At 40.4% G+C, this 14,774-nt stretch overlaps 1 protein-coding gene across 6 annotated transcripts in view; it reads right to left on the bottom strand.

The window, feature by feature from the left end:
- Window positions 1-14,774, bottom strand: part of dpep2 (dipeptidase 2) — a 77,381-nt gene that overhangs the window by 24,165 nt on the left and 38,442 nt on the right. For all 6 annotated transcript variants that reach the window (XM_078544237.1, XM_078544233.1, XM_078544232.1 and 3 more), the window contains exons 7-10: window positions 8,975-9,151; window positions 6,837-6,921; window positions 5,592-5,667; window positions 5,370-5,505 (exon numbers count right to left, since the gene is read on the bottom strand). In XM_078544237.1, coding sequence (XP_078400363.1) covers window positions 5,370-5,505; window positions 5,592-5,667; window positions 6,837-6,921; window positions 8,975-9,151 — 474 coding nt within the window. The remainder of the gene's footprint in view (window positions 1-5,369; window positions 5,506-5,591; window positions 5,668-6,836; window positions 6,922-8,974; window positions 9,152-14,774) is intronic.

Here is a 14,774-nt window from a genome sequence, read left to right as displayed (position 1 = left end):
GCTGTAAACCATTTCCTCTCTATTTCCAATGTGGACAAGCGTGCGCATTTGGCTTAAACCCACAAATACATTTTGGTATCATCCTTGCAAGACTGGCTGAGAATCAGGATTCAGTCCTGATGCTTGGCATTTTCCCCCACCCATCAAATGTGCGGAAAGTTATTAGTTATCGATTACCAGTCAGAACCCCATGAGGAAGTTGGCCGCTGGTTTTACAGCAAATGCTCAAGCCACTTAAACTTCAACTGGATTCCAACTTTGAACAAAGCACATTTAAAATGTCATTGGCCTGCTGACTGTAACACTGGCTGGTAACGTCTTCCAGTCGGGCAATAGAGACAGGCAGAAGATTGGTGTTTAGGAAAGTGAATGGGGAGAGGAACCGCCCAACAAATAACATCCCAAAAAATTTACAGGACTGCTGCAATTTGAAGTGATAGGAAACATATATTTGTCAATAAAAGAAACTATTTGCATAGCATTCAGCAGTGATGTCAGTTTATCTGCTCTGTTCCTAACCAAGTGTAGTTGTGGAAGGGTGGGGGGGGTGGGGGGGCGTGGGTGGGTATTGGATCTTACCAGTTTTCTCTTCCCCCTACCCCACCCCACAACACCACCACTGAAAACGCTGACTTCTTGCCAGAGATCTGTACCTAAGTAACTCATCCGTGTGCCTATTTTTCATGTGTTAACCTTGACAGTGAGTGTTAATCGAGTATTCAGCTATGGCAATATCAATCTGAGCTAACCCTTCCCTCACATGATGGTCGCAGATATGGCCTTGCCATTAGGGATTGCTGAATAATGATCACAAGCAGGAGCCCTGGCTAATTTTTCCCTCTATGACTCAGGGCTGCCAAAGTCTACTGTTACATCGACCACTGAGAACAGCAAATGACATACCTGGGATCATACAAACATACAAATTAGGAGCAGGAGTAGGCCATTCGGCCCCTCGAGCCTGCTCTGCCATTCAATACAATCCTGGCTGATATGACTGTGGCTTGAATACCACTATTCAGCCTACCCCCACGATACCCTTTGATTCCCTTGTTAACCAAGAATCTATCTACCTCTGCCTTAAAAATATTCAATGACCCTGCCTCTATCACTCTCTGGGGAAGAGAGTTCCAAAGGCTCACGACCCTCTGTGAGAAAAAAATTCTCCTCATCTCCATCTTAAATGGGATGCCCCTTATTTTTAAGCTGTGTCTCAAATTCTGGTCTCTCCCACAAGGAGAAATATCCTTTCAGCATCAATTCTCTCATGCCCCCTGTGGATCTTATATGTTTCAATAGGATCACACTCATTCTTCTAAACTCCAATGGTTGCAGGCCCGACCTTTCCAACCTTTCCTCATAAGATAACCCCCTCATCCCAGGAATCAATCAAGTGAACATTCTCTGAAATGCTTCCAATGCAATTATGCCCTAAGGAGACCAAAATTGTATACAGTGCTCCAGGTCTGGTCTCACCAATGCCCTGTACAACTGTAGCAAAACATCTCTACTTTTATATTCCATTCCCCTTGCAATTAGCAACAACATTCCATTTGCCTTCCTAATCACTTGCAGTACCTATATACTAACTTATTGTGATTCATGTACCAGGACACCAGATCCTGCTCTACCTCAGAGTTCTGTAATCTCTCTCCATTTAAATAACATGCTGCTTTTCTATTCTTCCTGCCAAGGAGGACAAGCTCACATTTTCACATTATACTCCACATGCCAAATTTTCACCCATTCACTTAACCTATGTCCCTTTGCCCCTTATGTCTTCTTCACAACTTACTTTCCTATCTATCATTGTGTCATCAGCAAATTTAGCAACCATACATTCGGTCCCTTCATCCACATCATTGATATAGGTTGTAAATACTTGAGGGCCAGACACTGATCCCTATGGCACTCCGGTCCTTAACATCTTGATCACCCAAAAATTGCCTATTTATGCTTACTATTCTGTTTCCTGTTAGCTAACCAATCCTCTATTCGTGCTAATATGTTACCCCCTACAACATGAGCTCTTATTTTTTGTCATAATCTTTGCTGTAGCACCTTATCAAATGCCTTCTGGAAATGTGAGTACATTACAACCACAGGTTCCCCTTTATCCATGTTGCTAGCTATTTCCTCAAAACCATGTTGACTCTGCCTGATGTGCCCTGCTACAACCTCCTTAATAATAGATTCCAAATTTTACCCTATGACAGATGTTAAGCTAACTGTAGTTTCCCGCTTTCTGTCTCTCTTCTTTCTCGAATAAAAGAGTTACATCTGCTATTTTCTAATCTGATGGGACCTTTCCAGAATCTAGGGAATTTTGTAAAATTAAAACCAAGGTGTCTACTAACTCAGCAGCTACTTCCTTTAAGTCCCTAGGATGAAGTCCATCAGGACCTTAGGACTTGTCAGCTTTTAGTTCTAATAATTTTCTCAGTACATTTTCCCTGGTGATTGTAATCAGACATGGTCCTTGTTTAATCCTTATGGTCAACTTCCAACTGCCTTAACCAACTAAATCATTAGAGGAACTTGAGGGGAGGTGTATTTTTAATGCAATCCAAGTGGCTGTTTAGTGAACCATAGCATTTGTAACCTTCCTCTTGCATCAGCTTCTGTGATGCCTTCTATTCTGTGAAAATCCTCTTTATTTCTTTGAATAATATTGTCAAGTTCTCCCTTGTGCCTGGGGGATGGTTTGTAATATTGATCTACTTTGACTAATACATGTTCTGATTTCTCACCCCAGTAAAGGAAATTTCCATTGCTTCAGCTTCCCTGATGAATCATCACGTATGACTAAATAATAATCACTGACATGTATGCTGTTAGGAATAATACTTTGAACAGTATCAGGAGAACAGAGTACAGCCTCTTAACTTTTTCAGGCAGCTTTCAAATGAAGATTTCTATCAAAGTTTATAGAACCTGCCAACTGGGCAAAATTTTCTTATAATGATAACAGTCATTAACAGTATAGGAAGGGAGGGAGGACTGTCTAAAGACTAAAACTGATCAGAATGGATTCCGTCAGCATACAGTACAGCCTAGGAAATTAGAAAAAGATCATTAACGGTGTCAAAAAAGCTAAGTACTTAGAAATGATGCTGAATGTGAGCCTGTTGCAGTACGGTACTGCAAGTGAAGTGAAAAGTGGACATGTAATTAAAATGTATGTATACCTGCCAATAAATCAAGTAGAGAATTCTGGAGAAGCTCTTTACCCAGAAAGTGGTAAGAATGTGGAACTCACTACCATAAGGCATAGTTAAGCTGAATGGCACAGACAATTTTAAGGGGAAGTTGAATAAAAACAGGAGAGGAAGAAACTGAAGGTTATGCTGACAGGGTTGGATAAAGAGGGGTGCGAAGAGGCTCGTGTGGAACATAGACCAATTGGACCAAATGGCCTTTTTCTGTGGTGTAAATTCATCCAGCTTTATATAGCATTCCTTCACTCATGTTAGGGAAAAAGAACCCCAAAATCTTCACGTGTTTGAAGACTCAATATTCATTTTCTGGGGGGAAATATCTGGGATTATTTCCCACCTTGCCTGGAAGAAGTTTCATTTTTGACTTTATTTGGTGCTTTTCCCAGTATTTTGGAATTTACAATGAACATGGGCCTTGAATAAAAGGAAAGGGGGTTTTCCTCAATTTTATTGAAAACTATTCCCTAGCTATTCCACTTAGAAATTAATTATTTCTCTTCAGTTTTAAAATTTATTTCTCCCAGTAGCAACAAACAGGTGACTATGAGGGAACAAAAAGGGATTGAATTAATTTCCTTTTTTTCTTAAACTGCCCTATAACAAAGGGGGCACTTCACTCATTCTTATTGAGCATAAAATAATTCCAGTTAGGGCTACAGACAGCAAATTTAGCAACCTAAAATAGTCCTTCAAATGTTATCCACCCCCTTTTGTAATGAAGCAACAGTTAGATTATTTCCAATGGGCCTGGAGATAGGTTCCCAGGGAAATGTGGCCTCTCATTTTAAAATGACGCTTGTGGGTAGCTTTTTACCTCTGACATCCTCCTGCTTCTTGATCTTAAATAACCAAGTGTGAATTTTGGCTTGGTTTTGAAGAATGTGGCTTTTGTTCACAGCTTGATAGATGGAAGCAACATCAAAAGTACTTCCTGTGCGGATTGGGTGTGATGTTGTACTTCTATCTCATTATTTTAGTTATATTCTTTCATAAGTAGCTAGATGTTATTTCTCACTGCCCATCATGAAGCTATTAATGTATAAAATATTTTGGAAAATATTTTTTTTAAAACAGAGGTTTGGTCTGTGAGTATGTCTTAAATGGATTAAAGCCAGCTAAAAACAAAAAGCTAAAAGCTACTGCGGATGCTGGAAATCCAAAACAAAAGCTGTCACAGACAAAAGGTCAAAGAGGTGTTGAAGGTGGTGATATTATCTAAGGAATGTGCTAATTAAGGGTAGAAAGCAGGACGAGCAAGGTACAGATAGCCCTAGTGGGGGTGGGGTGGGGTGAAGGAATCGAAAAAGGCTAAAAGGTAGAGATAAAACAATGGATGGAAATACATTTAAAAATAATGGAAATAGGTGGGAAAAGAAAAATCTATGTAAATTATTGGAAAAAAGGGGGATCGGAAAGGGGGTGGAGATGGAGGAGAGAGTTCATGATCTAAAATTGTTGAACTCAATATTCAGTACGGAAGGCTGTAAAGTGCCTAGTCGGAAGATGAGGTGCTGTTCCTCCAGTTTGCGTTGAGCTGCAAGCTGCAAGTTTGGGAATTTGTTAAAAGTTATGATAGTAGTAATATGAAACCATGTGCTTATATTTTAACCTGTGTAACTAATAAAATGTTTCATTTAGTTTAATGTAAAGCCTCGAGAACTAGACGTCTGATTCCTGAGTTTAGAGTCGCATCTCAAACATAACACTTAAAATTATTGATTATGACAGTTGTTAAAAGTTTCCCTGTGGGATTTTTAAAATAACTCCACTTTACCAACTGCATTGGTCATAACACTGCCAAACAAGAGGCTGCTACTAAACTGCTGAAAATACCACCTGGCGCTGAGCACTTGGAGGAAATGACACTGACTCTCCCTTTGAATTTTCCTTCATTCCCTGATATGGCTGAGACTGCAGGTCATGTCCCATCACTCAGGGCAAATTTCATATACCAATGCACATTGCCACCTTAATCGTAGTGATATATTTGAGGTGCAGAGGGGTGGGGGCGTAGCAATGTTTTCATTGTTGAGGCTTACTCCCAACACTTTCTCCAGAGGAACTTTGGCTACTGGCATAAGCCTCATTACAAACACAGTGACAATGAGGTAACACACACACCCACAAACTTTTCATATTTAATCTTCTTACCGCTTCAACTTTGCGGAAAACCCGGAGAAAGTTATCTCGTAGTACAGCTTTTAATTCTTCCTCCGTCCAGTTGCGCCTCAGCAGTTCCTCAATTAGTGCAGGGTATTTTGACACATCTTCTAGACCCTGGGGAAACCTACAATCCACCACAAATGTCAGGAGATATTAGGCAACATATCAAAAGAAGTAACTGTTGGAATAACACTGACACTGCATACAAACCCAATGGCCCCATCATAATCTCCACCGATTCCAACCGACTCATAACCAGCAATCTTCTTGATGTGGTCGAAATGATCTGTAACAGCAGGTGCAAATTGTAACACCGACTCTAACACAAAGCTTCAACATTCTCCGAATTTTATCCTCAGTGAGGTTCAAAATTCAAGTTGTTCATGCAAAGAAATCAATAGTAATTAAAATTGTTTTTAACGAAGTGCCTGCTGTTTGGTGTCAGTTACTGAGCGCATGAAATTCACATTTTTAATTTGCTTGTGTTGATTTAAGCTGTTCCACGTAATTAACAGACTCAGAACTTAAAGAATATACAGCACAGTAGGAAGCCATTCAGCCCATTGCACCTAAGCCATTGCTGACTCTTCAAGTCCAACTAAATCCCTAATGACCTCCCAATACTTTCATATTTTTTCTTTCCAAATACTCATCCAGTTCTCTTTATTGAGGCAGAGACTATGACACCAGATATTGTGACATGGTCTTGTGGTCGATTTTGTGAAAAAGTCCCAGTGTATTTACAGCTCTGTGAGGGACGGAAGCTCTGCAAATGTCAGTTACGGTGTGAGATGCTGCTTAAGGCTCTACTATATACTTATCACAGCAATGCAGCAGAGATAGATGTTCATTACAGTCTATCATTTATCTTTCACAGCATCTTACCTGCAGAAGCCTCATGCCCTAGGCACATCTATATATCTATTGGAAGGTGAGTTTAGACTGGATAGTTCTTTTAGGGCTGGCAGAGACATGATGGGCCAAATGGCTTCCTTCTGTATCCTAAATCTTTCTATGTTTCTGTCTATTCCATGAAAATTGACATACTCCTGAGCAGTTCACTTGATCTTGTACCTATCCCTCAAATATGATCTTCTATGATCAGGGATTTACATTCATATTCATTTTATAAAAGAATACAACTTAACAATGAATAAATAAAAGAGACTCTGTTCTGTTCTTTAAAGGATGTGGCCTTTGATTTTAATCTAAAGTTTTTTTTATCTAAAATCAAAGTGTAGCTTTTCTCCACATCACTTCAACATCTTATGAGTACCTCCACCCTGAAACATTTTATGAACAAATGCATAAAAAAATTATTTAATCAAAAGACAAGATTTTTAATTTGGCTGAAAATATTGGAACGTCAAAGATTTTATCCCTTTTTAAAGGGCAAAGGGGCAGATCAACTTAACACCATTTCTTTATCCCAATAAAACTGTTCAAATCATTTACCTGCAACTCTAGAAATATTGGAAAGCTTCTGACAAGCCACAAAACCAGAGTGGAAGTTCACCATCACGAGGCTATCATCCTGTTTCTGTGAAACATGTGGAAAAGAAAATCACAGCTGATCTGAACACTTAATTTCTTATTTAATCCTTATTTTTAATGTTTCAATTATTTTCTACCTAATCTTCAAATCTTCCTCTACAGACTCTGGTTCAGGGGTGGGACATATAACCCACTCCCAGGCTTCTGCCAATATTTTATTTTAACTTGTCATTAAATGAGGCATGTGTGAAGTCTGGGACAATTCTTTGGGCGTTTCTTCGCTCCTTGCAAAGCATCTATTGACTTCCATTTGACATCTTCCTTCTGATAACACAGCTGAGATCAGGAACTCTGCGTGGGGAAGTGGTCAGTGCAGAAGCATATTCTTCCCCTCTGTGGCATAGCATTTGGAGCAATAGTTCGCTGAAATTTCATTGTGCTTTGTGAGGAATGTGAGGAGGGTCTTTAAGAGGGTGCAGAGGAGATTTACCAAGATGGCTCCAGGGATAAGGGATTTTAGCTACAAGGTTAGGTTGGAGAATCTGAGGTTGTTCTCCTTGGAGCAAATGGGGTTGAGGGGAGATCTGATAAAGGTTTAGATAAGTTGGAAGGTCTGATGACAGGTTTAGATAAGTTATTCAAAGAAAAACTGTATCCACTAGCTGACGGTACAATGACTAGCAGACACACATTTAAGGTTCTGGGCAAGAGATAAGGAGAGATTGTGATGAAAACTTTTTTACAGAGTGAGTTGTACAGGAACTCTGCCTATGTGGCTGGTGGGAGCAGAGATGATGAATGATTTCAAAAGCAAATTAGATAGGCACTTGAGCAAAATAATCCTGTAGGGCTATGGGAATACAGCAGGGGAATGGGATTGATTAGATTGCTCTACAGAGAGCTGGTATGGACTCAATAGGCAGAATGGCTTCCTTCTGCGCTGTTATGACTTCATGGGCTGTGCGTTAAAGGGGGCAGGGGGGTGCAGATGGCTCGCCACCACCCCCCCATCTCCCCCCCTCCCCCGCCTCCTCATCCCAGGAAGCAAAGTCAGTGTGGAGCCAACACACGCTATTCTAGCCCACCCTGCAGCCTTAATGCCCTACAGGTGGGCTAGATTGCCTGCCAGTGGGACATCCGACCCTCACTGGGGAGGAAGTCCCACCCTCGGGAGCTGCTGGCCAATCAGCAGTCCTGGCAGCACCAAGAATGCATTAGTGGGTGTTGCTGGGATTGCAAGCAGGCCAAAGAAGGCGACATAATGGACCCCGGAGCAAGTTAAGTCCAGAGTATGGGGTCGGGGGGGGGGGGGGGGGGGTGTTTAGAGAGCAGGCGAATAGGAATGGGGAGGTACTATCTTAGGGAGGCTACCCCCGATACACAAAGGGTACCTTCCTGAAAATAGTACCCCCACCCCCGTTCTTCTCACCCTTTCAAAGACTTTTTTTAAAATGGCCTGTCTACATCCGCCTGTCTCCCCATGCCAGCTGTTTATGGCATGGGCAGTGTATTATTGGGATCAATTGGCTTGTTAACAAACTCAATGGATCCTTGATTATTTATTGAAATATGGCAGGCAGGCTGCCAGTTTCTGTGCCTGGTTACTTACCGTGTTAGGTGGGGTGAGCTCAGGGGTGGGAGGGAAGTTGGTGGGGTGGGAACCTGCCATATTTAACGTGGTCCCCTGCCGAAAGCACATCCAGCGGGGCACATAAAGTCCAGTCCTATGACTCTAACATTGTGCCACCCAACACTCTCATGCCATATTTTATAAAAGCAGAACAATAAGTGGCTTGGTTCTAGTAGCTAGCCCAATACAAGTGAGTTGCCATAAAACCCCATGTTTAGTGGTGTGATCAGAGGTTTTGCTGCACTTGTGCCAAAGTTACTGCAGCAGAGCAGGAGATGCTCTGAGGAAATTCCCACCCTATGTGTTATATAATATTTTACGCTGATCCCTACCAGTACCACCCAATAATTGATTCTCTTATGTAAATGTACATCACTGCTCCTGGAAGGCTATGATATAGAGAGATCAGTAATTTAATGTGTTCTATAAACAATTACACACATACTAGAGTTGAGTTTAAATTGCTCACAATCATCTTAAGAAGTTCATCTGGAACATTCCTGGGATGCTGGCAGATGGCATAAGCAGACGAATGACTGAATATAACCGGTGCCTTGGAGATTTTAAGGACAGCTTTCGCTGTGTCGATGGCAGTGTGCGACAAATCTATTATCATTCCTAGTCGGTTCATCTCCCACACAACCTCCTAAAAATTCAACATTGTAGTTTTAAAGTTTATTGCTGTACCTTTGATTGAAAGCTCATATGTAAAACTGTTGCGATAACTAAAGTGCTTAACTGAAATTAGATTAAAGAAAAATGCATTGTTTTCAACTTTTTCACCTTTTAACTTTTTCTCTCATGCTCATCACATGTGTCTTCCAGTGCCAGAGAAGGAGCGACTTTCCATTTCAGGTATCAAGCGCTCCCAGACCAGGTAAACCCCAGCCAGATATAGCATTCAGCTCTGCCCCAAACTCAGGTGGCCACTCTTTACTGTAACAATATGACAGTCTTATAGTTGTCTCGCCAATGATCCTTAAGCCCATTTGAGTGAAGTTGCCAGTTAGTGCTATAGACCCATTCCCAGTAGGAACTGGACTAAGACTACCCAAACATAGTTCACATAGAATTTTTACAGTCACCAAACATAGAATACATCTATCAGTCTGGGCTGGATCTGAACTTCTCGGAGGTGCTAGTGTCTAATCCTCTCAGGTGAGCGTAAAAGATTATATGGCATGTTTTTGAAGAAGAGCAAGAGTGTTTTTCCTAGTGCCCTGACCAATATTTATCCTTCAGCCAAAACTAAATAACTGATAAACTCGCCATTATCACTCATTATGTTGTTTCTAGAAGCTTGCACAAATTATCCACTGCGTTTCCTGCATTACAACAGTGACTGCACTTCAGGTATGTCCAGAAGTTGTGTATGGTGCCATATTTGCAAGTCTTTCTTTCCAAATGCATTGCGTCATCCAGTTCCTCAGTTCTTTTTTACAAATTTAATACATCAAAGAAGTGATTTTTTTTCCCCCAGTGCAGCAGCCATGACAGATCTTCAGTACATCGAAACTTTCATGCCCTAATTCCTGAACCCCTGACCCCAGGGTCATGGTAATTTGAACAAATATGACAGTTAATAGACCATTAACAACACCATTAACTTACCCACTTGATTTATGGGGCAGCAAAATCATTATGCTCCATGGTTTTGCACCTACAGTTGTTTTGCTGGCATGAAGTATTAAGTTGATGGTGAGTGCTTTCTTTCGAAGCAAATATAACTAGACTGTTGTTAAGTTGCTGACATCTCCCCATATCAGTTCACAGCATTAAATGACAGAGATAGGAAATGGATCACATCTGATCTGTATAGGGTTCAGTGGGAGGGTTGGCATTGTGAGAGCTGAGAAAATTGAAGCTGAGATCATGATTTCATCTTACATTTTATGATTGTAACAAAATTATAAAGATGACAAGCTTGATTTTTTAAAATCTTCCTTCCCTTCGTCGACTTTTCTCCACCCTTCTTCCCTTCTTCCTTTCCTCATCTGCCCATTTTCCTCTTCCTATTCCTCCTTTCCTCTCTTTCTTAACTCCCTATTTCACCGTTCCATTCCTGCATCCTCCTTGTTTAATACAGCCGACCACCTCTGCTGCAGTAAAGCTCCACAATGAGCTTCCATCTTCTGACTTGATGCCCCAGTTACACTGAAAATAGCAAAGATGCTTGTCTGAAAAAGCCTTACATTTATATGGCGCTGTTCACAACCTCAGAACATCCCAAAGCATTTCACATTCAATGATTTTTTGAAGTGCCATCACTGTTGTAATGTAGAAAATTTGCCAATTTGCACACAGCAAGCTCCAACAATAAAATTGAGAGAATAATATTTGCCAGGACACTGGGGATAACTCCCTGCTCGTTAAAATAGTGCCATAGTGTATTTTGCGCCCACCTGAGACATAAGAAGAGGTCTCGTGTAACATCACACCAGAAAGATGACACCTCCAACAGTATAGAATCCCCTCAGTAATGCACTGGAGTCTCAGCCTAGATTTTTGTGCTCACGTCCTGGAGTGGGACGTGAGCCCACAACCTTCTGAGTTAGAGAGCTCCCAAAGAAGACACAATTATGAAACACATAAAGATTCTGGGCCACGAAAGCGTGTTAGGGTCAGGGATGCAAATAACAAGCAGGAGAGATGTCATGTCCCACCAAGGGTCTGGAACCATAATTGCTGTGAGGAAATTTGTGGTCAAGAGCAGCAATAAGCAGCCCTGCGAGTCAGTGGGATATGGCTTTATGCCTGTTACAAAATGTACTTTGTGTAAAGTGTTACAAAAGTATAATAATTTTCATTATATTTTTCTGGTTTGTTGTAAAGTAGGTTTATGGGTGTGTATGTAGATGGTTCTGTCTGTGTGAGTTAATTACATTTGGAGTCAGGTAGACAGCAAGTTTGAAATTATCAAAGGAGCTAGGTGTAGAAATGTACTTGAAATGCAAATAAATAAAAATGGATGCTGTTTTAGCATGTAAGGTGTGAAAGGAATTTGCATTTTTAGATAAGTGAAGGGATTGTTTGGATTTCAAAGGGATGTTAACTGTTTATAACTAGTCAGATAAGCAAGGCTAAGGAGTGTGTTTATTTTTCCCAAAGGTTACTGACAATATTGGAAACATGAAAGTTTTTATATTATGGGAAAGGTACAGTTCCAAAGGTAAATGGAACAATAGAATTTACATATTAAAGAAGGAGAAACATATATAAAGGAGAATGAAAGGCTATGTTGGAGGTCATGTACAATTTAATGCGAGTGTGCGTAACAGCCTTGAAGAAGCCTCTAGCCATCTGTGCAGAAGTCTGTTGTGTCCAATAACTGAAGTTGGAGAAAGCCATTTGGAATTCTACTGTCAAGTGGGTACAGTGTTAACTTGCTTTTTTTTTAACCTAAATTTATTTTGGACTATTGCCTTAAAGACGGTATCTAACTGGGAGTCAGGTTAATTAGGAATTTTAGAAGTTATTATAGTATTAAATAATTGTAGTCTTATGTATGTGCTTGAAATATTTTATTTTGTTAATAAATATTTTAATTTGATTTTTAAAATCTCTAAAGGTCTTACTGGACTCATTACATCTGAATTCAGTACACACATCTTCCCATAATAAATACAAATTGCAAAATCATTGTGAAAGCATGACCAAATTTCTCTTGTGGATTTGGTCCACCTGGCACACATCATCTGCCACATCATAAGAAAAGTTAGATTTCTGATTTTAATTTTCAGACAGAGTCAGTGGCCAAAGGATTAAAACCCCACAGAGTATTTCTCAACAGAGAAACCACGGGTTAGCTGAAGAGACTTTCACTATAGTTTTCAAAGAAAACACAATAGTGTGTCCAAGCAGTTAACTGTTTACCTGGCCAGAGCCATTACATTTAATCACTTTCCTTTACCTGGATATGCACTCCAGTTTGTAGAGGTCATGAGGCCCACTATTAGAATATCTGGTGATCATGAATGCCGGAAAAAAATCTAGCTTTCGAATCCAAAATGTGGCATTCTCTAATCACTAAATTCCTGATTAGAGCTGGGAGGAAACCAGGCAATTTCCTATCTATCCAGCACATCAGTAATCACTGGTGTGCAGTTCCTTGCAGTTTGTTTTGCAGAGCTCATCCATCCTCCCAATCACAGTAAGTTCGAGATAAAAGGGGAAAATTGACTTGGACATGGGGTAGGTTGTACCCTCAAACAAAAGTACTCTGAGATGACTCTTTTCTGTTAGAAAGTTTTTTTATCCAAAAATTAAAGCTGCACTATATTCAGCATGGTGGTGTTTAGATGTGGAAAATGTTAAAACCCTTTTATCGTAATACAGCATTTGCTCACCGGAAATTGTAGGCTTTTTATAAGTATCAATTACAAAGACTAGAACTGTTACTTGAATAAATTCATACCGCTTCTCTTTTTCCCCCAAGGGATTGCCACTCAATTTCCCTGTATTATTCCTTTGAGCTTGAGGTACACATTGCTGAAAACACATCTAGCGCTTCTTTGCCTTAATTTGGGTGCTGAATATTACACATACAAAGTTTCAGCTCAGCAGTAAAGCAAGAAGCAGCCTATGGGACACAACTAAGCTACTAAACATTCCCTTTACAGCGAAACTACTAAATGGACAGGATGTTTGCACAATGTGTGGATTGCTAATAGTAGATAATGAGTGAAAGGTAAAAAATGAAGTGTGGAAATGTTGTGATGGAGAAACATGACTTGGCCATTTAGTGGTATTGCTGTGAGTGCAAAGTTCAATGACGCTGCTTACTTAGGTTCCGATAAAGCAGTGAGGTTGCAGTTGACGACTGTTGCTGTTTTACCCCTGCAAAGAAAGCTCAGTCTGTAGTGTTATTGCTCCTGTTATAATAACATTATTGCTGGAATAGATTTCCGATAACTTGTGTCACAACATTTCCTCTCTTTCCTCTTCCGTTTACAATTTATTTTCTCCTTCTAAAGTATTTCCTGAAGCAGCCAAGGTAGATTTATACTGCTACTTTTGTAAGGAAGACAGAAATGAACAGTGACAATATTACTCAAGACTATGAAAATATGTTTACCACATCCTGACCTATTACAGTGGTGTTCTATTTACCTAACATTACACAGAATCAGTGACTGCGATGCTATTATTTCAGTTACCTTTTAGTTATTTAAGTATGAACAACAGTCTGATCATCCCTTAAACAGTATCAAGATCTGTAAGTAGTATTGATATACCAGAGTGATCTGCATTATTATTTGAAGTTCTTCTGCCACGTCAGCTCACAACTGTGAATGGGATGAGCAGTAAATTTTCAATAACTTATTGAAGTTAAATAATAACTTATTGAAGATCACAGAAGGAGCGAGTCCCAGCGCACAACATTACAGTTTACCCTGTCCCATTCCTTCACTTTCTCGGCATCTTCGCTATATTAATTCACCATTTCCAATGATTCCCTGATGGACCAGGTGGTCGAAGTTTCAGTAGGGGAACATTTCGGGAAAAGTGACCATAATTCAGTAAGTTTCAAGGTACTGGTGGATAAGGATAACAGGAGTCCTTGGGTTAAGGTGCTTAATTGGGGGAAGGCTAATTATAACAATATTAGGCAGGAACTGAGGAATCTAGACTGGAGTTGGATGTTTGAGGGCAAATCAACAACTGACATGTGGGGGGCTTTCAAATGTCAGTTGATAAGAATTCAGGGCCGGCATGTTCCTGCTAGGATGAAGGATAAGCATGACAAGTTTCAGGAACCTTGGATAACGAAGGATATTGTGAGATTAGTCAAAAAGAAAAGGGAAGCATTCATAAGGGCTAGAAGGCTGGGAACAGATGAAGCCTGTGGAGAATATAAAGAAAGTAGGAGGAAACTTAAACAAGGAGTCAGGAGGGCTAAAAGGGGTCATGAAAAGTCACTGGCAACCAGGATTAAGGAAAATCCCAAGGCCTTTTATACATATGTAAAAAGCAAGAGGGTAGCCAGGGAAAGGGTAGACCCACTCAGGGACAGAGGTGGGAATCTGTGTGTGGAGCCAGAAGAAATGGGAGAGATACTAAATGAATACTTCTCATCAGTATTCACCAAAGAGAAGGACTTAGCAGTCGATTTGTCTAGGGAAGAGTGTGTAGATAGCCTGGATCATGTTGAGGTCAAAAAAGAGGTGTTAGGCATCTTGAAGAATATTAAGTCCCCAGGGCCAGACGGGATCTACCCCAGAGTACTGAGGGAGGCAAGGGAGGAGATTGCTGGGGCCTTGTCAGAAATC

The sequence above is a fragment of the Cetorhinus maximus genome, chromosome 6 (genome assembly GCF_964194155.1).
Source record: "Cetorhinus maximus chromosome 6, sCetMax3.hap1.1, whole genome shotgun sequence".
Lineage (NCBI taxonomy): Eukaryota > Metazoa > Chordata > Chondrichthyes > Lamniformes > Cetorhinidae > Cetorhinus > Cetorhinus maximus.
This window is presented reverse-complemented; position numbering and strand designations above follow the sequence as displayed.